The sequence below is a fragment of the Acomys minous genome (genome assembly GCF_964271855.1).
Source record: "Acomys minous genome assembly, chromosome: 3".
In the NCBI taxonomy this organism is placed as follows: domain Eukaryota; kingdom Metazoa; phylum Chordata; class Mammalia; order Rodentia; family Muridae; genus Acomys; species Acomys minous.
The window spans coordinates 28,530,667-28,545,444 of record NC_140485.1 but is presented as its reverse complement, the minus strand read 5'-3'; the positions used below and the strand labels follow the sequence as shown (position 1 = coordinate 28,545,444).

At 48.4% G+C, this 14,778-nt stretch overlaps 1 protein-coding gene across 2 annotated transcripts in view; it reads right to left on the bottom strand.

The window, feature by feature from the left end:
• Nucleotides 1-362: 362 nt before the first annotated feature.
• Nucleotides 363-14,778, bottom strand: part of VPS39 (VPS39 subunit of HOPS complex) — a 44,402-nt gene continuing 29,986 nt past the window's right edge. For both annotated transcript variants that reach the window (XM_084774608.1, XM_084774609.1), the window contains 14 exons: nt 11,353-11,495; nt 8,770-8,913; nt 8,200-8,341; nt 7,991-8,077; nt 7,443-7,516; nt 7,040-7,138; nt 6,503-6,620; nt 5,963-6,091; nt 4,811-4,913; nt 4,556-4,601; nt 3,642-3,791; nt 3,386-3,520; nt 3,092-3,183; nt 363-1,441 (listed from right to left, as the gene is read on the bottom strand). In XM_084774608.1, coding sequence (XP_084630734.1) covers nt 1,366-1,441; nt 3,092-3,183; nt 3,386-3,520; nt 3,642-3,791; nt 4,556-4,601; nt 4,811-4,913; nt 5,963-6,091; nt 6,503-6,620; nt 7,040-7,138; nt 7,443-7,516; nt 7,991-8,077; nt 8,200-8,341; nt 8,770-8,913; nt 11,353-11,495 — 1,538 coding nt within the window. In that variant the 3' untranslated portion in view covers nt 363-1,365. The remainder of the gene's footprint in view (nt 1,442-3,091; nt 3,184-3,385; nt 3,521-3,641; nt 3,792-4,555; nt 4,602-4,810; nt 4,914-5,962; nt 6,092-6,502; nt 6,621-7,039; nt 7,139-7,442; nt 7,517-7,990; nt 8,078-8,199; nt 8,342-8,769; nt 8,914-11,352; nt 11,496-14,778) is intronic.

Here is a 14,778-nt window from a genome sequence, read left to right as displayed (position 1 = left end):
TTGCCTGCATATATGTCTGTGCATGTGTGTGCCTGATGCCCATAGCCTCCAATGCCAGGAGGTCTGTGCATGTATGTGCCTGATGCCCATAGCCTCCAATGCCAGGAGGTCTGTGCATGTGTGTGCCTGATGCCCATAGCCTCCAATGCCAGGAGGTCTTGTGTACCTCTTGCAGGCTCTCTGATATGCTCAGCAGAGCCAGCAGTAAGTCCTAAGCCCACCTGTCCCTGCATTCTTTGCCATCCTTCAATGCCTCACAAATATACACAGCATCTTACCACTGTCAGCTTCTGGTCAATTGTTCCCTGTGTGCAGTGGAGACACACACTGCCACTCTATCCTAGAGCAATCCTCCACTCTTGAAAAAAAAAAAAAAAGGCCAAGGAACAAGCGTGGCCATGAAAGCAACAGGACAGAAAGTAGCTAGAAAGGAGAAAGATGCTCAAAGCACAAAGAGCTCACTCGCAAAGGTTCAACTACCCGTCCAAGCAGCTGGTGAGTGGCTGAAGCAGACACTTCCGCAGAGATCCTGCCTAGAAGACCACACAGCCTACACAGTGCTGGCCCAGGGAGGTACCAAAGCCTACACTTGCAGAGACTTGTGCTCTCCCATGTGTCTTAGTAGAAAAGTTCAGCTCCTGAGAACCTTCATACAACTTCATACATGACAACTGCTTATCAGTGCACTCCTGGAAACCTGGGCTGTGCCTTCCCATTTAAATATTAGCTACTCCTTATCTCCCAATCTACAAAGTGGGAGAGGAAGCACAGAGGGTACAAGAGAAAAGATTAAGGGGTCAAATAAATAGTGAGAAAGAACAGGAGACTGAAAACTAAAGGGATAAGCAGAGAGACTACTTGGACACAGGGCACAGCCTCTGTGGAGAAACCACTGGCAGTGGAGACAGTGAGTCTGTTGGGCCAGTGGGGCCGGGGAGCTCTAGGCTCCCATGGGACTCTCCAGCTGCCATGCTGGGGGATCTTGTGAAGCTGTGTAGTACTGTAATAGAAAACTCTCAGTCAACAACCCCATGGGTACAAACACTTGAGATGAAATCTCCTTGTCCAGGTGATTGGTATACAAAGGCAAGACGGTGCATTTCCTCCTGTCCAAGCAGGGGTTACATTCCTGGAACCATCTGCAACATAACAGCCTAAGATATGGGTAATCTCTTTTCCTAGTAGAAAGCCTGCAATGCCAGGTCACAAGTCCAGCTGATTCAGAGATGTTCCAGAGAGCAAGGCAATCAGCAACGTCCAAATGAGGGAGACACTCGGTGGTGGCAATCCCTGGTTCCTAAAGTGACTGCTCCTTCAATCCCTGGGAAAGCCAAGCTGTCCACTGTGAGGACTTGGGATGCAGGCTCAGGTGTCGGCTGAGTTTACCTCTTTGGAACAGAAGTAGTGCACAACCACTCCATTGGGGTATCTTGCAAACGCACTGTGGGGAAGAACAGCTGAGAGGTGAGAGATGTTCTAACGGTTTCCTCAGCACCTGCAAGAGGCATCATCCTCAAGGAGCCACCCAAATACAAACAACAGCCTACTTCAGTATCTCTGGAATGCTGAGGTACTACTTCTCCAAACAACCAGGGCAGGATGCAATGTTCCAGTGCAGGCAACATGTTTGTTACACCATCAGTGCAGGGTTGCGGGTATGGGTCAGCGGTAGTTAGACCCTAAACAGCACCAACCAACCAACCAACTAGGCAAATAAATGGACAAGCAAAAAGCCAATGCAGAACATGTGCCCTTGGCTTGGCACTGGGGAGGATGTTTAGCAGAATGTGTTTCAGGATAGTTCTAATGAAGTACAGCAAGTCAGGCTTCTGAAGAGAAACAGACTCTTGTAGCCGCGTAAGAAAAGGCAGGCTGTGCTCCTTCCAGGCCAGGGGGCCGACTCTGGGGCATGTCTTAACAGAATAATGCTGGCTCAGGAGGTTGCTCAAGAATGAGACAACAGGATGAAAGATCTGGATTTCTCCTCCGGGGCTCATCCAGATCTGGCAATGGTGGTGCAGGCCTTAGGGCTGGGGTGTGGCTGAGGCACCAGGGTTGATTCAGAGTTCCTAATCAGCCCGAGCCGCACAGCTACCCGAGTCTCAAGAAGACCCTGTATGTCACTCATGCTTTCTTACTGGCTCCCTGGCTCCACTGTTAATTAGGTTACTAGAGGAATCGAGCTTTCTGAGTGAGAGTTTAACAGCTCCAAGTCATAAGTCAGGACTTTAAATTATTGAGGCTTTCCCAACAGATAAAATGGCTTGCTCTGTCAAAGTTCAAGAGCTCAGTGAGGGCTGGAGAGATGGCTCAGAGATTAAGAGCACTGGCTATTCTTCCAAAGGTCCTGAGCTCAATTCCCAGCAACCACATGGTGGCTCACGCCCATCTGTAATGAGATCTGGTGCCCTCTTCTGGTGTGCAGGCACATGAAGGTAGAATACTGTATAAATAATAAATAAATCTTAAAAAAAAAAAAAAAAAAAGCTCAGTGAAACAAGACAGCTTCTTTCCATGGGTGTGAGGGTAGTGCTGTCCACATCACAGAAGCTGGAGTCCCCTGGGAGTTGGGGCTCTGGACATGCCTGAGGAGGATTATCTTGATTTTGTTAACTGTTGTGGAAAATCCAATCTTTTTTTTCTTTTTCCCCGTTTTCTGAGACAAGGTTTTTTTGTGTAGCCCTGGCTGTCCTGGAGCTCAATCTGTAGACTTGGCCGGCCTCAAATTCAGAGACTGCTCTACTCTGCCTCCCAAGTGCTGTGATTAAAGGTGCGTGCCCCCACAGCCTAGCAGAAAGACCAATCATGACTGTGGGTAGGACTATTCCCTTGGTAGGGACTGTGAAAAATGGAGAAATGGAGCTGAGCACTAGGAAGCATGCCTTGATTTCCCTTTCTTGCCTGTGGAATGCAATGTGACAGCTGCTTTAAGCTCCTGCCTCCACCTGTTAGCCAGAATAAACTTTCGCCCTCAAGTGTATTTTCTCACAGCAGCAGGACGTGAAACTAAGGGCAGGAGAGATGCTGCAGGTTTGCCCCCTCAGGGAACCCCCGTGTGCACGCAGATGCTGCTCAGGGGAGGGAGGCTCACCTGTTCCCAATCTTCTTCTTGCACACCATGCACACCTTCTCCTCTGTGATGATGCACTTCACCTGCTGGTGTAAAATCCGCTCTTCCTGAACCTGGAAGTGATTGGAGATGTTCTGAGGCCAAGTGTGGAAACATAAGGTAGACGCTGGCACTGTTTTGTGTCTTGAGCTTACATAGGGTCTACTAAACTCCATGCTGACTGCTGGATTGCTTGAGTTATGTGACAACAGGCATGTGAAAACTGTCACAACTGAAACCCAAAGCCCAGCCACTTACAAGTGTGGAAGGCCATACCCTGAGGAACTCGGCGTGGAGAAGGTTCTTGAGCACTTGATTGAACCGTTTCTTTTGTGCATTTTCTTCTAAGACCTTTTCTAGAAAGATGCGTATGTCATTGATCTGAGTGTTTGCTGGCAGAAGGTTGATAGCCTGGGGCAGGGACAGGAGGGAACAGGTTAGGCAATCAGGAATGAGACCAAGAAAAGCTGCTGCCTGCCCCTTCCCCAGCCCTCTTCTCCCTCCCGCTCCATCTGCCTGGGCAGGCCCTGACCTTGGTGGTGTCTAATTTGCTGTAGTGCAGCTCCAGGACCTGCAGTGCAGCCTGGAGGTTGGCCTGTGGCTCCAGGAGCTCCAGTTTGATTGGCCCCAGGCAGTGAATGCTGGGGGGTGACAGGTACATCCGAAGCAGGGACAGATATACCTGTTTCACAGATAGAAACAGCCATGTCAGGCTAGCAGCAACCCCAGCCTGGAGCCTCCCTGATGATTAGAGGGCTGGTCGGTAGCAACCACTGGCATGGAGTGCTGCAAACTCATCGCCTTCTGCTTTATTCTTCGCAAAATCAAACAGCTGAATGAGGGTGCCATAATGTTCTTCCCTGTTTAGTGTTATACCAATCACAGAGAGCTAACACTGTAAAACAACCTAAAGATTCCTCATTTTCTTATGCTTTCAAGGCTGAATAGGTGGCCATATTTCCAACCAGTTCTAGTGCCATAGGGTCACTTCATCCTAGCTTTCTCAACATTTGGGGCCAGATAATTCTTTGTCATCGAGGCTGTCCTGTGCATCACTTAGCAGCATCTCTGGCCTCCAGTCCCAGGTTCCCACCTCACTCCCAGTTACACCAATCACAAATGTCTCGAGATACTGACAAATCAATGTATAATCTAACTCTTCCTCCTAGACGCGCCAATCCACATTAATTCAGTATACGTCAGAACTCTTGAGAGGGGTGGGGTGCTACTACTAATCTGGTGGGTGACAACAGATGTGTAAGTCAGAAGTACACTATGACATATGGTTCCAGTAAACATGTGAAAACAATCACTTAGTGCACTGACATACACTATGTCTCACTCAGTGATTGATACAAGTGCCACTTGTGGCCACACTGGAGGGGGTGGGGTCTGCTATAGAGACAGGAAGTGTACATGCTCCCTTGGTCACAGCTGCCTACTTACGTCTTTGTTGCCTTCTTTGTTTTGGTCGTAGTGTTTGTGGCAGTACCTGCAAGGGAGGGGGTGCTGAGAACAGGGAAGAGGGGCTACATGGAAGCTGTCCATGTAGCTGCCGATGGTAACCGAGCAGGGCCAGCAGGGGAGGTGATATCCCCTCTGCTGTGGCCACGGGGTGGCCTTCCAGGCGGCTCATGCTGTTGTCTCTGTGAGAGCCTGCCTTGAGACTCCTTGGGAGGTCAGAGGGCAGGGCTGACTTACTCCTTAGCCATCTTTGTGTCCTTCAGGACGTGGACATAGATGAAGAGAGCTTGTTCGTGCTTCCCCATGCGCCCCAACAGAAGAGCTCTTTCTTCTAAGAGGCCTAGGAGGGGAAAGGACTCCAAGTAGCTGCCCTTGCTTTGTGTCTTATGCACAAAACTGGGGACTAAGCAACTGGGGGAAGGAATACTGGGGTAATACAAAATAGAAGAAGGGACTTGACTGAAGACCACCAAGGTGGCTCAGTACGTAACAGCGCTTGCTGCCAAGTCTGAGGAGCTAGGTTCAATCCCTAGGCCCCATACAAGCTATCCTTTGACCACATGGCACATACATACACAAACAGGTAGCAAATGGAATAAAGCAATTTAAAGAATAATAAATAGAGGGAAATTAAACAAAACCACCACACCAATCCTTCAAAACAAAAACAAGATAAGACAAAAACAAAACAAACCCCAAATAACAGAAAGGTTTGGGGTACAGCTCAGAGGTAGGGTACATGCTTAGCACATGAAGTCTCTTCCTAAGCACCACATACTAAAAAGTATAGTGAAATAAAACAGTAGAAAATATTAGTAAGGGAATATTTAAAGGAGAAGGAAGCTAGTTTAAGAGGCACTGTACCAAAGAGGGTCTCTCTAGATACAATTCAATGTAGACCAGGCTGGCCTTGAACTCAGAGAGATTGAATTGGCCTCCCTCAGTCTCTCAAGCGCTGGAATAAAAGGCAGGCACCACACGCCTGGCCATATCCCACCCTTTTAACAATCACCCATAAACTGAGCAAAGATACTCATTAACCAGCCAAGTTCACTCAGACTAGGAACTCCGGTGAACGTGAGGCCAAGACTTGGGTGTTTGCAGAGCTGACGCCAGACAGATTCATGTCTCATGCCAGATTACAAGGAGTTCCAACAAGAATTCCTTCTAAAGCAACAGATTACAATCTACAAATTAGCATATGGTGCACACCCAGAAAGAGTCTTCTCAGCCTCAGCGAGGGTGATACGGAGAAACTGGAGTGATGATGGCCTGGAGCCTGGGCCCTCGCACGCCCACTGTGGAGGAGGGCTGAGGACTAACAACACAGGGAGCCGAGCCTCTATTAAGACGAGCTGAAACAGCGCTGGCTCCAGGCTAGACACTCACCATCGAAGGGGAAATCACAGATGAGCCGGCCTGGTTCATAGTAGCTGGAGATCTCCAAGAACATGAGCAGCTTTCGTCGGTATTCGCCCAGCTCGCCCATTTCCTCTCCGGCAGGGGCTGGACTTTTGCCTTTAAGGGAAACCAAGCTCTTTATGACTGGATGGATGCTGTTAAGCAATAATGTGGGATCTAATGAGGGGAATGGGGCTCGGTGATGTCACCCTAGTATCAAGGAAGAGGAGTGCTCTTACTCCGTGGTCTCTGGTCCTAAAACACCAGTGTGACATTAATGAAGGCTGTGAGCAGGGAAACACGCTAGCTGTCATCCTGCAGACAGATCTGTTCCTTCTGTCAGCTTGAGGGAGGACTCCCAGAGATCCCCATACCAGGGCTCCTGAGTCACTCAGTGTCCCAGACCCCTTGGAAGGATTTCCATCTACTTAGGCGTGGGGCAGGGCCTGTTCCCCACACTACACACAGGCACTCGGCTCAGTCTGACCTGTAGGTCTGGGGCCAGCTGCTTTGGATGGGCCCAGGTACCTGTGGGCAGGGACAGGAGGTAGTCTTTCATCAGACTCTGCACCTTCTCACAGTACAGCTGGATCAGGCAGTTGTGGAACCGCGAGCCTGTCTCCTCCCACTCGTGGATGATGTGCTCCTGAGGCAGGATGGAAGTCAGTCTGGTTGGTACCTCTGCTGAGAGCCTATCTCCTAGTCTCCCTCTCAGGGCTCATCCCAATTGGATATACCAAGGGGCAGCTTGTCCAAAACTGTGACAAAACCCAGCGACATAGGGAAGGTTTCTTTAATTTCTGATCTAAACTGAAATTTACTATGTAGATCAGGCTGGCCTTGACCCCACAGAGATCCGCCTGCCTCTGCCTCCCAAACCTACAATTAAAGGCCCTGATTCTTGGTTCCCTCTGTGTTCCTCACTTGGTTCCTTAGGATTGCTTTCTTCAGAGTAAGGTGGAAATAACTATCCTCATATTCTCACCAACACTCAAGTGACCCCACCTACCCAGGACCCGAGATACTCGGCTTAAAGTCTTTTGGGCAAACTGAACTGTACCTTACCAGATAAGGAATAGCCAGACCCTTGAAATTCTCTATTAGGAAGCTGAGCACTCGATCTCGCGGCAGAGCCTCCACCTCCGGGAGATCTTCGGTGAATATCTGTCAGAGCAAACCAGAGTTCTAGAAGCAGAGCCTCTGCTCAGGCCACAGATACACAGGCCTGCAAATGCTAGGGCTGCGGACGCTTTGAGAGGAAGGGTAGACAAGGTACCAGTAGGTGGTACATGGTGGTCGAGGTTGGAGCCTCTCAGCTTCCGAACCAGGCTCCTTCTACGTGTGCAGTCTTGTCTCACATGCCTTTTACCCTGTGACTCAAAGGATCAGGGCAATCCAGTCCCCAATCTCACCAAATATAATCAGGATCACCTGAGGCACCAGACAAGCCCAGGGGCCTATGACCTACCTTCAGGCCATCTTCTGGGAAGTCTCTCAGCACCCAGACTGAGTAGGAAAAAATCAAATGTAGGTTTTCTGTGCCTTCAAAGAAAAAGTAAGACAAAAGTCAGGCCCGCGCAATAAGCCTGAAGGGTAGGTGTGCAGGTATGGGTGTCGCCTCAGAATCCAATCTGTGGACAAGAGAGATTCTAGCACCAGACGTTCAGATCTGCTTGTCTCTCATGGTCTCCCCACACACTAAAGGCCCTCACTGTTCAACTACCGAGGGTCTCTGACGCCAGGCAGAGGAATAGGACTGATGAACAGAAGGGAAGGGACTGACCAGACTCAGGAATGGAGGAAAACCAGGCCCATACAAACAAGAGCCATCTCCGCAGCTTTTAAATGCGGGGTTCAGAGCTGGGCGTGGTGGCGCACACTTTTAATCCTAGCACTCAGGAGGCAGAGGCAGGCAGACCTCTGTAAGTCTGAGGCCAGCCTGGTCTACAGAATGAGTTCCAGGTGAACCAGCACTACACAGTGAGATCCTGTCTCAAAACCCACCACAGGGCTCACCCAAGTGCTGCAGATACTGCACGGTCCTCTCGTGGCCCTTCAGAGGGGAGTTTGCTTTCTTGGACTGGTCCACTAGCACCTGCAGAGCTGGCCACAAAGCCCAAGAACAAACCCATGAGCCTTTTCCTCATGCAAGGTCCATCGGATTCTGCCAACATGCACGCGACCCTCCCCCATGCCCCTCCCCCGCCTCCGGGAAGCCCCACCACCTTTCTCGTGGAGCCCTTTCTTCTCATACAGGATGATGAGCTCGCTGTACTTGTGAGCCTTCTTCAGCACATGCTCACTCTCCTCGATGTGACAGTGGTTGTTCTCCAAGCGCAGCAGGGGAGCCACCAGGGCCACGTTCGTCTGTGGGGGACATGGGGTGCTGACATGGGGTGATGTGGGGCAACAGCAGAAGGTCCTTCCTGGAAACCCCACCCTTCACTTGCCCAGGCCTGCTCCAGGCTCAAGGGCCAGCCAGGGACATAACAAGCATAGGAAAGCAAATAGTCCTTTGTTGCGGGTTGGCAAGCGGTGGCCTCTGGAGCATTTATACCCTTCAGCACATATGTCTCCATGTTCTAGGGGAAATGAAGAGATTACCTTCCTTGAGGAATTACTGTCCCTGTTGAGTCTGTGGCACTAACCCCAATTTTACTAGCAAAGGAATCCCAGATGGATATCTTGCTTTATCCTTTTAGTCACAGGAAACAAAGACATCAGGCAAAGGCTAGGAGGTGTCAGCATCTCCCTAGAGTGTGAGAGGAAGGGGCTGGCGTGCTACGGCAACTCACATGGAGGTAGCACTTGAGCAGGGTGGTGTCGATGATCTGCAGTAACTTCTTCTTGGACTTGATGGTGGGTGTGCCTTCCACGAGTGGGGAGGTGCTGGACTGGTGGTCTGAGTCATTCAGCTTCTTCACCAACTGGCTTCGTTTCTGAAAATGGCAACAACGTGGGGTCAGGGCCAGGACGGGGTCTTCATCACCCGAGCGAGTTAACTCTGAATGCCTGCAAATCAACTCTTGTCCATTACCCGGGATCTCACAGCAGCATTCGTGTTTTGCCAGAGATCAAAAGACATGACTGTCACATTGTCACAGTCCTAGTGATAACCAATCTCTTGTTTCTGCAGTGCTAGGGGTCCAACCCAGGGCCTTGCATATGACAGGCCCTTTACCATGCACTTTACCATGCAGCTACACCCCAACCCCCAGCCCTCCAAGCCACCACTGGGTCTTAGATTAGCTTTTGACTATTCTAAAACCTCACCCAGCTGGGCATGGAGGCACAGGCCTGTGATCCCTGCGACTCAGAAGGCTGAGTGGGGAAGGTCATAGCTTCAGGCTCAACTTAGGCATACAGTGAGAGCCCATCTCAACATAAGTGGATGAATCAAGCAGTCATCTCATTTGTACTTTTTGTATCTGACAGAGCCCACAGTTCCTCTTTAGCAAAACACGGGTACTGCTTAAATTCCTGCATCTCCAAGGCCACCAAGGACCAGGAAAAAGTGTTCTTTGCCTCCTAAAGCCGAGATGGCTGAAGCAAAAAGCCATAGGCTTCTGGGAATATTATATCCCAGGAACTGTCTATACTTGGCTCAGGGCTCCAAAGTGTGAACAATGAGACATGCCTGTGTGCTCCTTGCAGGCTGCCAGTCAATGGAGGGGGGGGGTGCCCTGGAGCTCAAAGTCAAGGATGCACCAAGACTGAGATGCCTGGTCGAACCAGCTGGCATTTACTGACCCTGATGCAGCAGTGAAATGCAGCACTACAAATTTTCCAGAGATGCTTTTCCGAGCCTACAAGGATACCTGGAAGAGTAGCCATAAGGTCTCTGACATGAATACACACACAGCAAATAAGAGGAACTTTCTGTGACAAACTGAGTCAAGAAGCTTAAGGGAGGGCTGGAATATAGTTCAGCTGGTGAGTACGTGTCTGCCATGCCCGAATCCCCAGCATCACATAACTGGGTGTAGTGGTGTACACCTCTAATCCCAGCCTTGGGAAATGAAGGGAGGAGGATTAAAGTTCAAGGTCATCCTTAGCTACAAAAGGAACTCAAGGTCAGCCTGGGCTATATGAGATCCTGTTTTAAAAAAAAATTAAAGCTTTACAGAAAGGCAAGCTGTAGTGTAATATGAAAGGACACTTTCATATTAAAGGGTCCATATTAGACCCTAGAAAAAAATTAGGCCATAAACATAAGTTATAGAAGAAAAATTACTGACAAGGAAGGACTTTCCCAATATTTGGAATTTCAAGCTGTAAACTATAAAACAGAAAATATACTTTGATTTTTTAAATTGTAATAAAGAAATCAATAAAAGCACAACAGGCTGGAGAGATGGCTTAGTGGTAAGGGCACTGGCTCTTCTTCAGAGGGCCCAGGTTCGATTCCCAGCACCCACAGGGCAGCTCGCAGGTGTCTGTAACTCCAGTTCCTGAGGATATAATGATGCCCTCTCTCCTCTGCTGACACCAGGCATGCATGTGTTACACAGACACACATGTCAACACAGCAGCCAAACATAAAATAAAAATAAATAAGTCCTAAAACAAACAGATAGAAACTAGTTCATGAATACACAGAAGAAACTAAACAAACACGGCTATTCTCTGGCTTATACTTTGTTTGTTTTAGAGACCAGGCTTCACTATGCACCTCTGGTGGTCCAGAACTCACTGTGCCGATCAGAGTGGTCTTGAACTCACAGAGCTCTGCCTGCCTCTGCCTCCCAAGTGTTAGAATTAAAGTTGTGGTGCGCCACTATGGAGCTTTGGCTTATACTTTCTATGTTTCCCAAACTATAGGCATCCCTCCCCTATAATTATGCATGTCATGAAAATGTTCATAACAATTAAAACTTACCCTTTTAGGTCATATAATTCCTGTGAATATGCTTCCTGATATAAAGATTTGGTTTAAACAAAACAAAACAGCCCCCACCCTTAACCAAGGAGCTATGGAGAGCTGGTGGCTTCTGGGGAGTGTGTCAATTAAAGATTTTTTTGAAGGCGTGGCTCCAGCAGATGGCCCCACACCTAGTAGTATATAGACAGCACAAATTGGACTCAATGGGTTTTTTTTTTCAAAGAGGACACAAAGTTAGGAGGTTTGGGAGGAGTTAAGGGTGAAAAACTATCAAAATACATGGTATGAAATTCTCAAAGAATTCATAAAAGTATTTCAAAGACAAAAAAAAAAAAAAGAGGCTTGAGAGTACTATTAAGTTGGAGGCAGCAGCAGATGGCTCACAACAACTGCCAGAGCTTCCCTTATGACCTCCTGCAGCCCTATCATTGCTACAGGGAAGCAGGGCTGGAGCTCCAAGCCAGAAGCTCCTGCACACTCAGTGTGTTAGGCCTACCTGTGTCAGGTAGTCAATGAGAGCTAAGTGAGCCTTCTCCAGTTCGGCGCCAGAGAGTGTGGGCAGTGGGTTGGGGTACTGCAGCTGTTTCCTGTAGTCTGTGGGCAGTAGGTCGGGGTACAAACCCATCACGTGGGTGGGATCTGTAAGAAAGGCAAGCATGCTTCCTTAGGAAAGGAACCCAGAAGTTTAGGGACAAAATACAATATGACTATATGATAGACAGCGAGCCCCAGACCAACGGTTTACAGTTTATTTCATTTGGGGATGGGGGGCTTGAGACAGGGCCTATGTAAGCCTGGCTGGTATGGGCCTTATTGCATAGACTAGGCCTGCCTCAGATCTGTGGCAATCCTCCTGCCTCTGCCTCCAGAGTGCTACATAAGCATACCTGGATTACTCCTCAACCTAGGGAGTGAGTCTGAGTTCAGAAAAGTTTAGTAAGTCCCCTAGGTATGATCTGAACACTGTACGTAAATCTCATTAAAATGTCATAAAAATGGCAAGACTCACAGACACACAGGATTAGAGCTACTTATCAACTGTCTAAAAAAAGCAGGCTTTTCAAAATTTAAAAAAGAAAATCTTATCTTTAAGTGAAAAAGACCAACAAACTTGTATGCATGCGTGCGCACATGCACACACACAGTAATTTTTTAAAGTGATAAAAAATTTAGTGTAATGAAATATAATAAGAATCAACACAATTAATAAAAATCCTATGTTGCTGAGCGCAGTGGCGCACACCTATAATCCCAGCACTCGGGAGGCAGAGGCAGGCGGATCGCTGTGAGTTCAAGGCCAGCCTGGTCTATAAAGCAAGTCCAGGACACCAAGATAATACAGAGAAACCCTGTCTCAATAAATAGATAGATAGATAAGTATCCAATGTCAAAAGGTCTTTTACTTTTTTACCCCTTAGAATTTAGAACATGGCCATAGTGTGTATGAAAGAGACACATTATTTATTACTGCAATTTTGGAACCAGTATGTAAGTCCTTCAACAGCAGAATACAGTATATTTTCTTCAGCTGGTGAGAGTGTTACCATCTAATGCACACTGCAATTATGAAGTACACACGGGAAGTATGTGACACTATGATCACAAGTGTGTTAAAAATGTGTACGTGTGGAAACCTCTGTATGAAGAAGGGACAAAATGAGTAACAAACTTGGATCACATTTCTTAAAAAGTCTTCCTCTCCTTCTTAAAACTTTTTTGCACTGACAATTTATACTTTATTTTCCTTTAGAGAATGTCAGCTCAGGAGGCAGAGGCAGGCAGATCTCTGAGTTCAAGGCCAGCCTGGTCTACAGAGCTGGTTCCAGGACAGGCAAGGCTACACAGAGAAACCCTGGCTTGAAAAGACAAAAACAAACATAAAAGAAAAGAAAGAAAAGGAAAAAAATCAGAGTGGGTAAAAGAAGGCCACCTCCCTTGTAATGAACATGTCCTTGGGAAGCTGACCAGAAGGCAAGTCTCCCTTGAGGCCTCCAGAAGTCACTAACCCCATGTCACAGTATCCGGCCCATCTAAGAGGACCTTGCTCTTCAGGATCAGGATCTGTCAAAGCACTGACAAGCATAGGCAGCCCAGCAGAGCAGTCCCACCAAAGCCCGAGCTCAGGGAGGAAGGCACTGCGGAGAGCTGAGTGAGCACAGCCTTCCCTGCCGCCTGTGCCACACCCATGACCTACTCGACTGAACACGGTGTGAGGAGAGGCTAGGGGGCAGCTCAGAATGTTCAAATTCCATTTTCCTTTTCTTTCTTCAGGGCCTAGATCACCTCTTCATTCTTACTTGTGTTTGGTTGTTGAGACAGGGTCTCAAACCACATGTCAGGCTTGCCTAGAAGCCACTATGTAGGCCAGGATGGCTTGGTACAATCCCACTGTCTGAAATTCCTAGGTGTAGAGACAACACACAGGTTGAGTCACCATGTCTGACCTCCCTGAGTCTTTCTGCTCCTGGAGAATACTATCACATCAATCCCCCCACCCGGCCTCCACCCCCAGCCATATGCAAGCACTGGCACTGTCAACACTTAGGATTCGCTTTGAGAGGAGGGGGTTCTAAGTCCAAGGTTGTATCACACACACAAAACAGCACACACACAAAACCGAAACACATGAGAACAAGGAAATGACGTCCCACATGCAGAGAAAACTCTATCCACTCTGTTGACTGGCTAGTTCCTGAATTCCCAGGTACTCTTTCCACCTCATGTACATGTGCTGGCTGCTCCCTCAGCCTAGAACATTCTTCCGTAGACCCTGGCATGGCTCATGGAGACACCATCTGTCAGGTGGTAACTAAAATACCGCCTTGGTGGACAGGCCTAACTATTTTTGTTTGCTTGGTTTTGTTTGTTTGTTTGGTTGGTTGGTTGGTTTGGTTTTTGAGACAGAGGCCTAACTATTTCATATTCAACTGCAATCCAGATCCCTCAGCACATACTGTGGTGACAAAGAGAATAAAACGGCAGAGGAGCAAACACAGACATCTGGACTCAACCTGTGCTGCACCGGAGGAGGGGGGGGGGTAAGGGGCCCTGTGGTTGTAGACAAGGTATTTCCGCCACATGAGACTTTTCTGTTGTGGAGTCTTCCCCTGGCTCACACCTAATGTGCCTCTATATGGCTTCCTCACCAACGCTGTGTGCCCATTTCCGGCATGGCATTCCAGACTACCTGAGTTTGGCTACTGTGAATTAGCTTATGTGCAGGCAGCAGCCGCACTGGCCTGTGGGTATTCTCCCCCAGATCACTAATGTTTGGAAATGATTGAGAGCAAGCTGGCTCACAACTACAAAGGAATACTCTTTTTTAACCACACCAGACCTAAGGAAACAAAATCCTTCACAAATGTACTTTAAAGCAAACAGCAGCTGGTTAGCAGCTTCAAGGACTTGTTTCTGGCTAAGCCGCCTGGGAAAGCTGCCAGTATAGGTGAAGTAATAAGAAACATGCAGGGGACCTGTGTCCTCGCCTCAGCACTGGGATTATACATGATCGTGCCACTGCACTTGACCTCTGTGGCCTGATCTTGGGTTCTCGGGCCATCACCTGAAATCTGACTGGGCGAGTTCTCCAGCCCTGCCTCCCTTCTCAACAGTATCCTGGTTCCTTTAGTGAGTTCCTTCCGGCAAACTGTGTATTTGTGGTTGGAGGACTGCCCTAGCTTTCAGAATCAGAGGCATCTAACCCTTCTCTACACTAATACAGGCTGGGAATGGGACCGTGACCTCATCTTGGGGATCAGATTCCTTCAGCCCTGAGAAGGTAAATTGAGGATGATAAGCACGTGGCACACATCCATCCCACACACCCCTCCTGTCGCTCCCCTTCCTCAAGAGGAGTCTGGTTTCTCTTGTCCTAAACCTGTAAAGACCCTTGTAAATCAACAGAATACAGAAGGCATTGTAG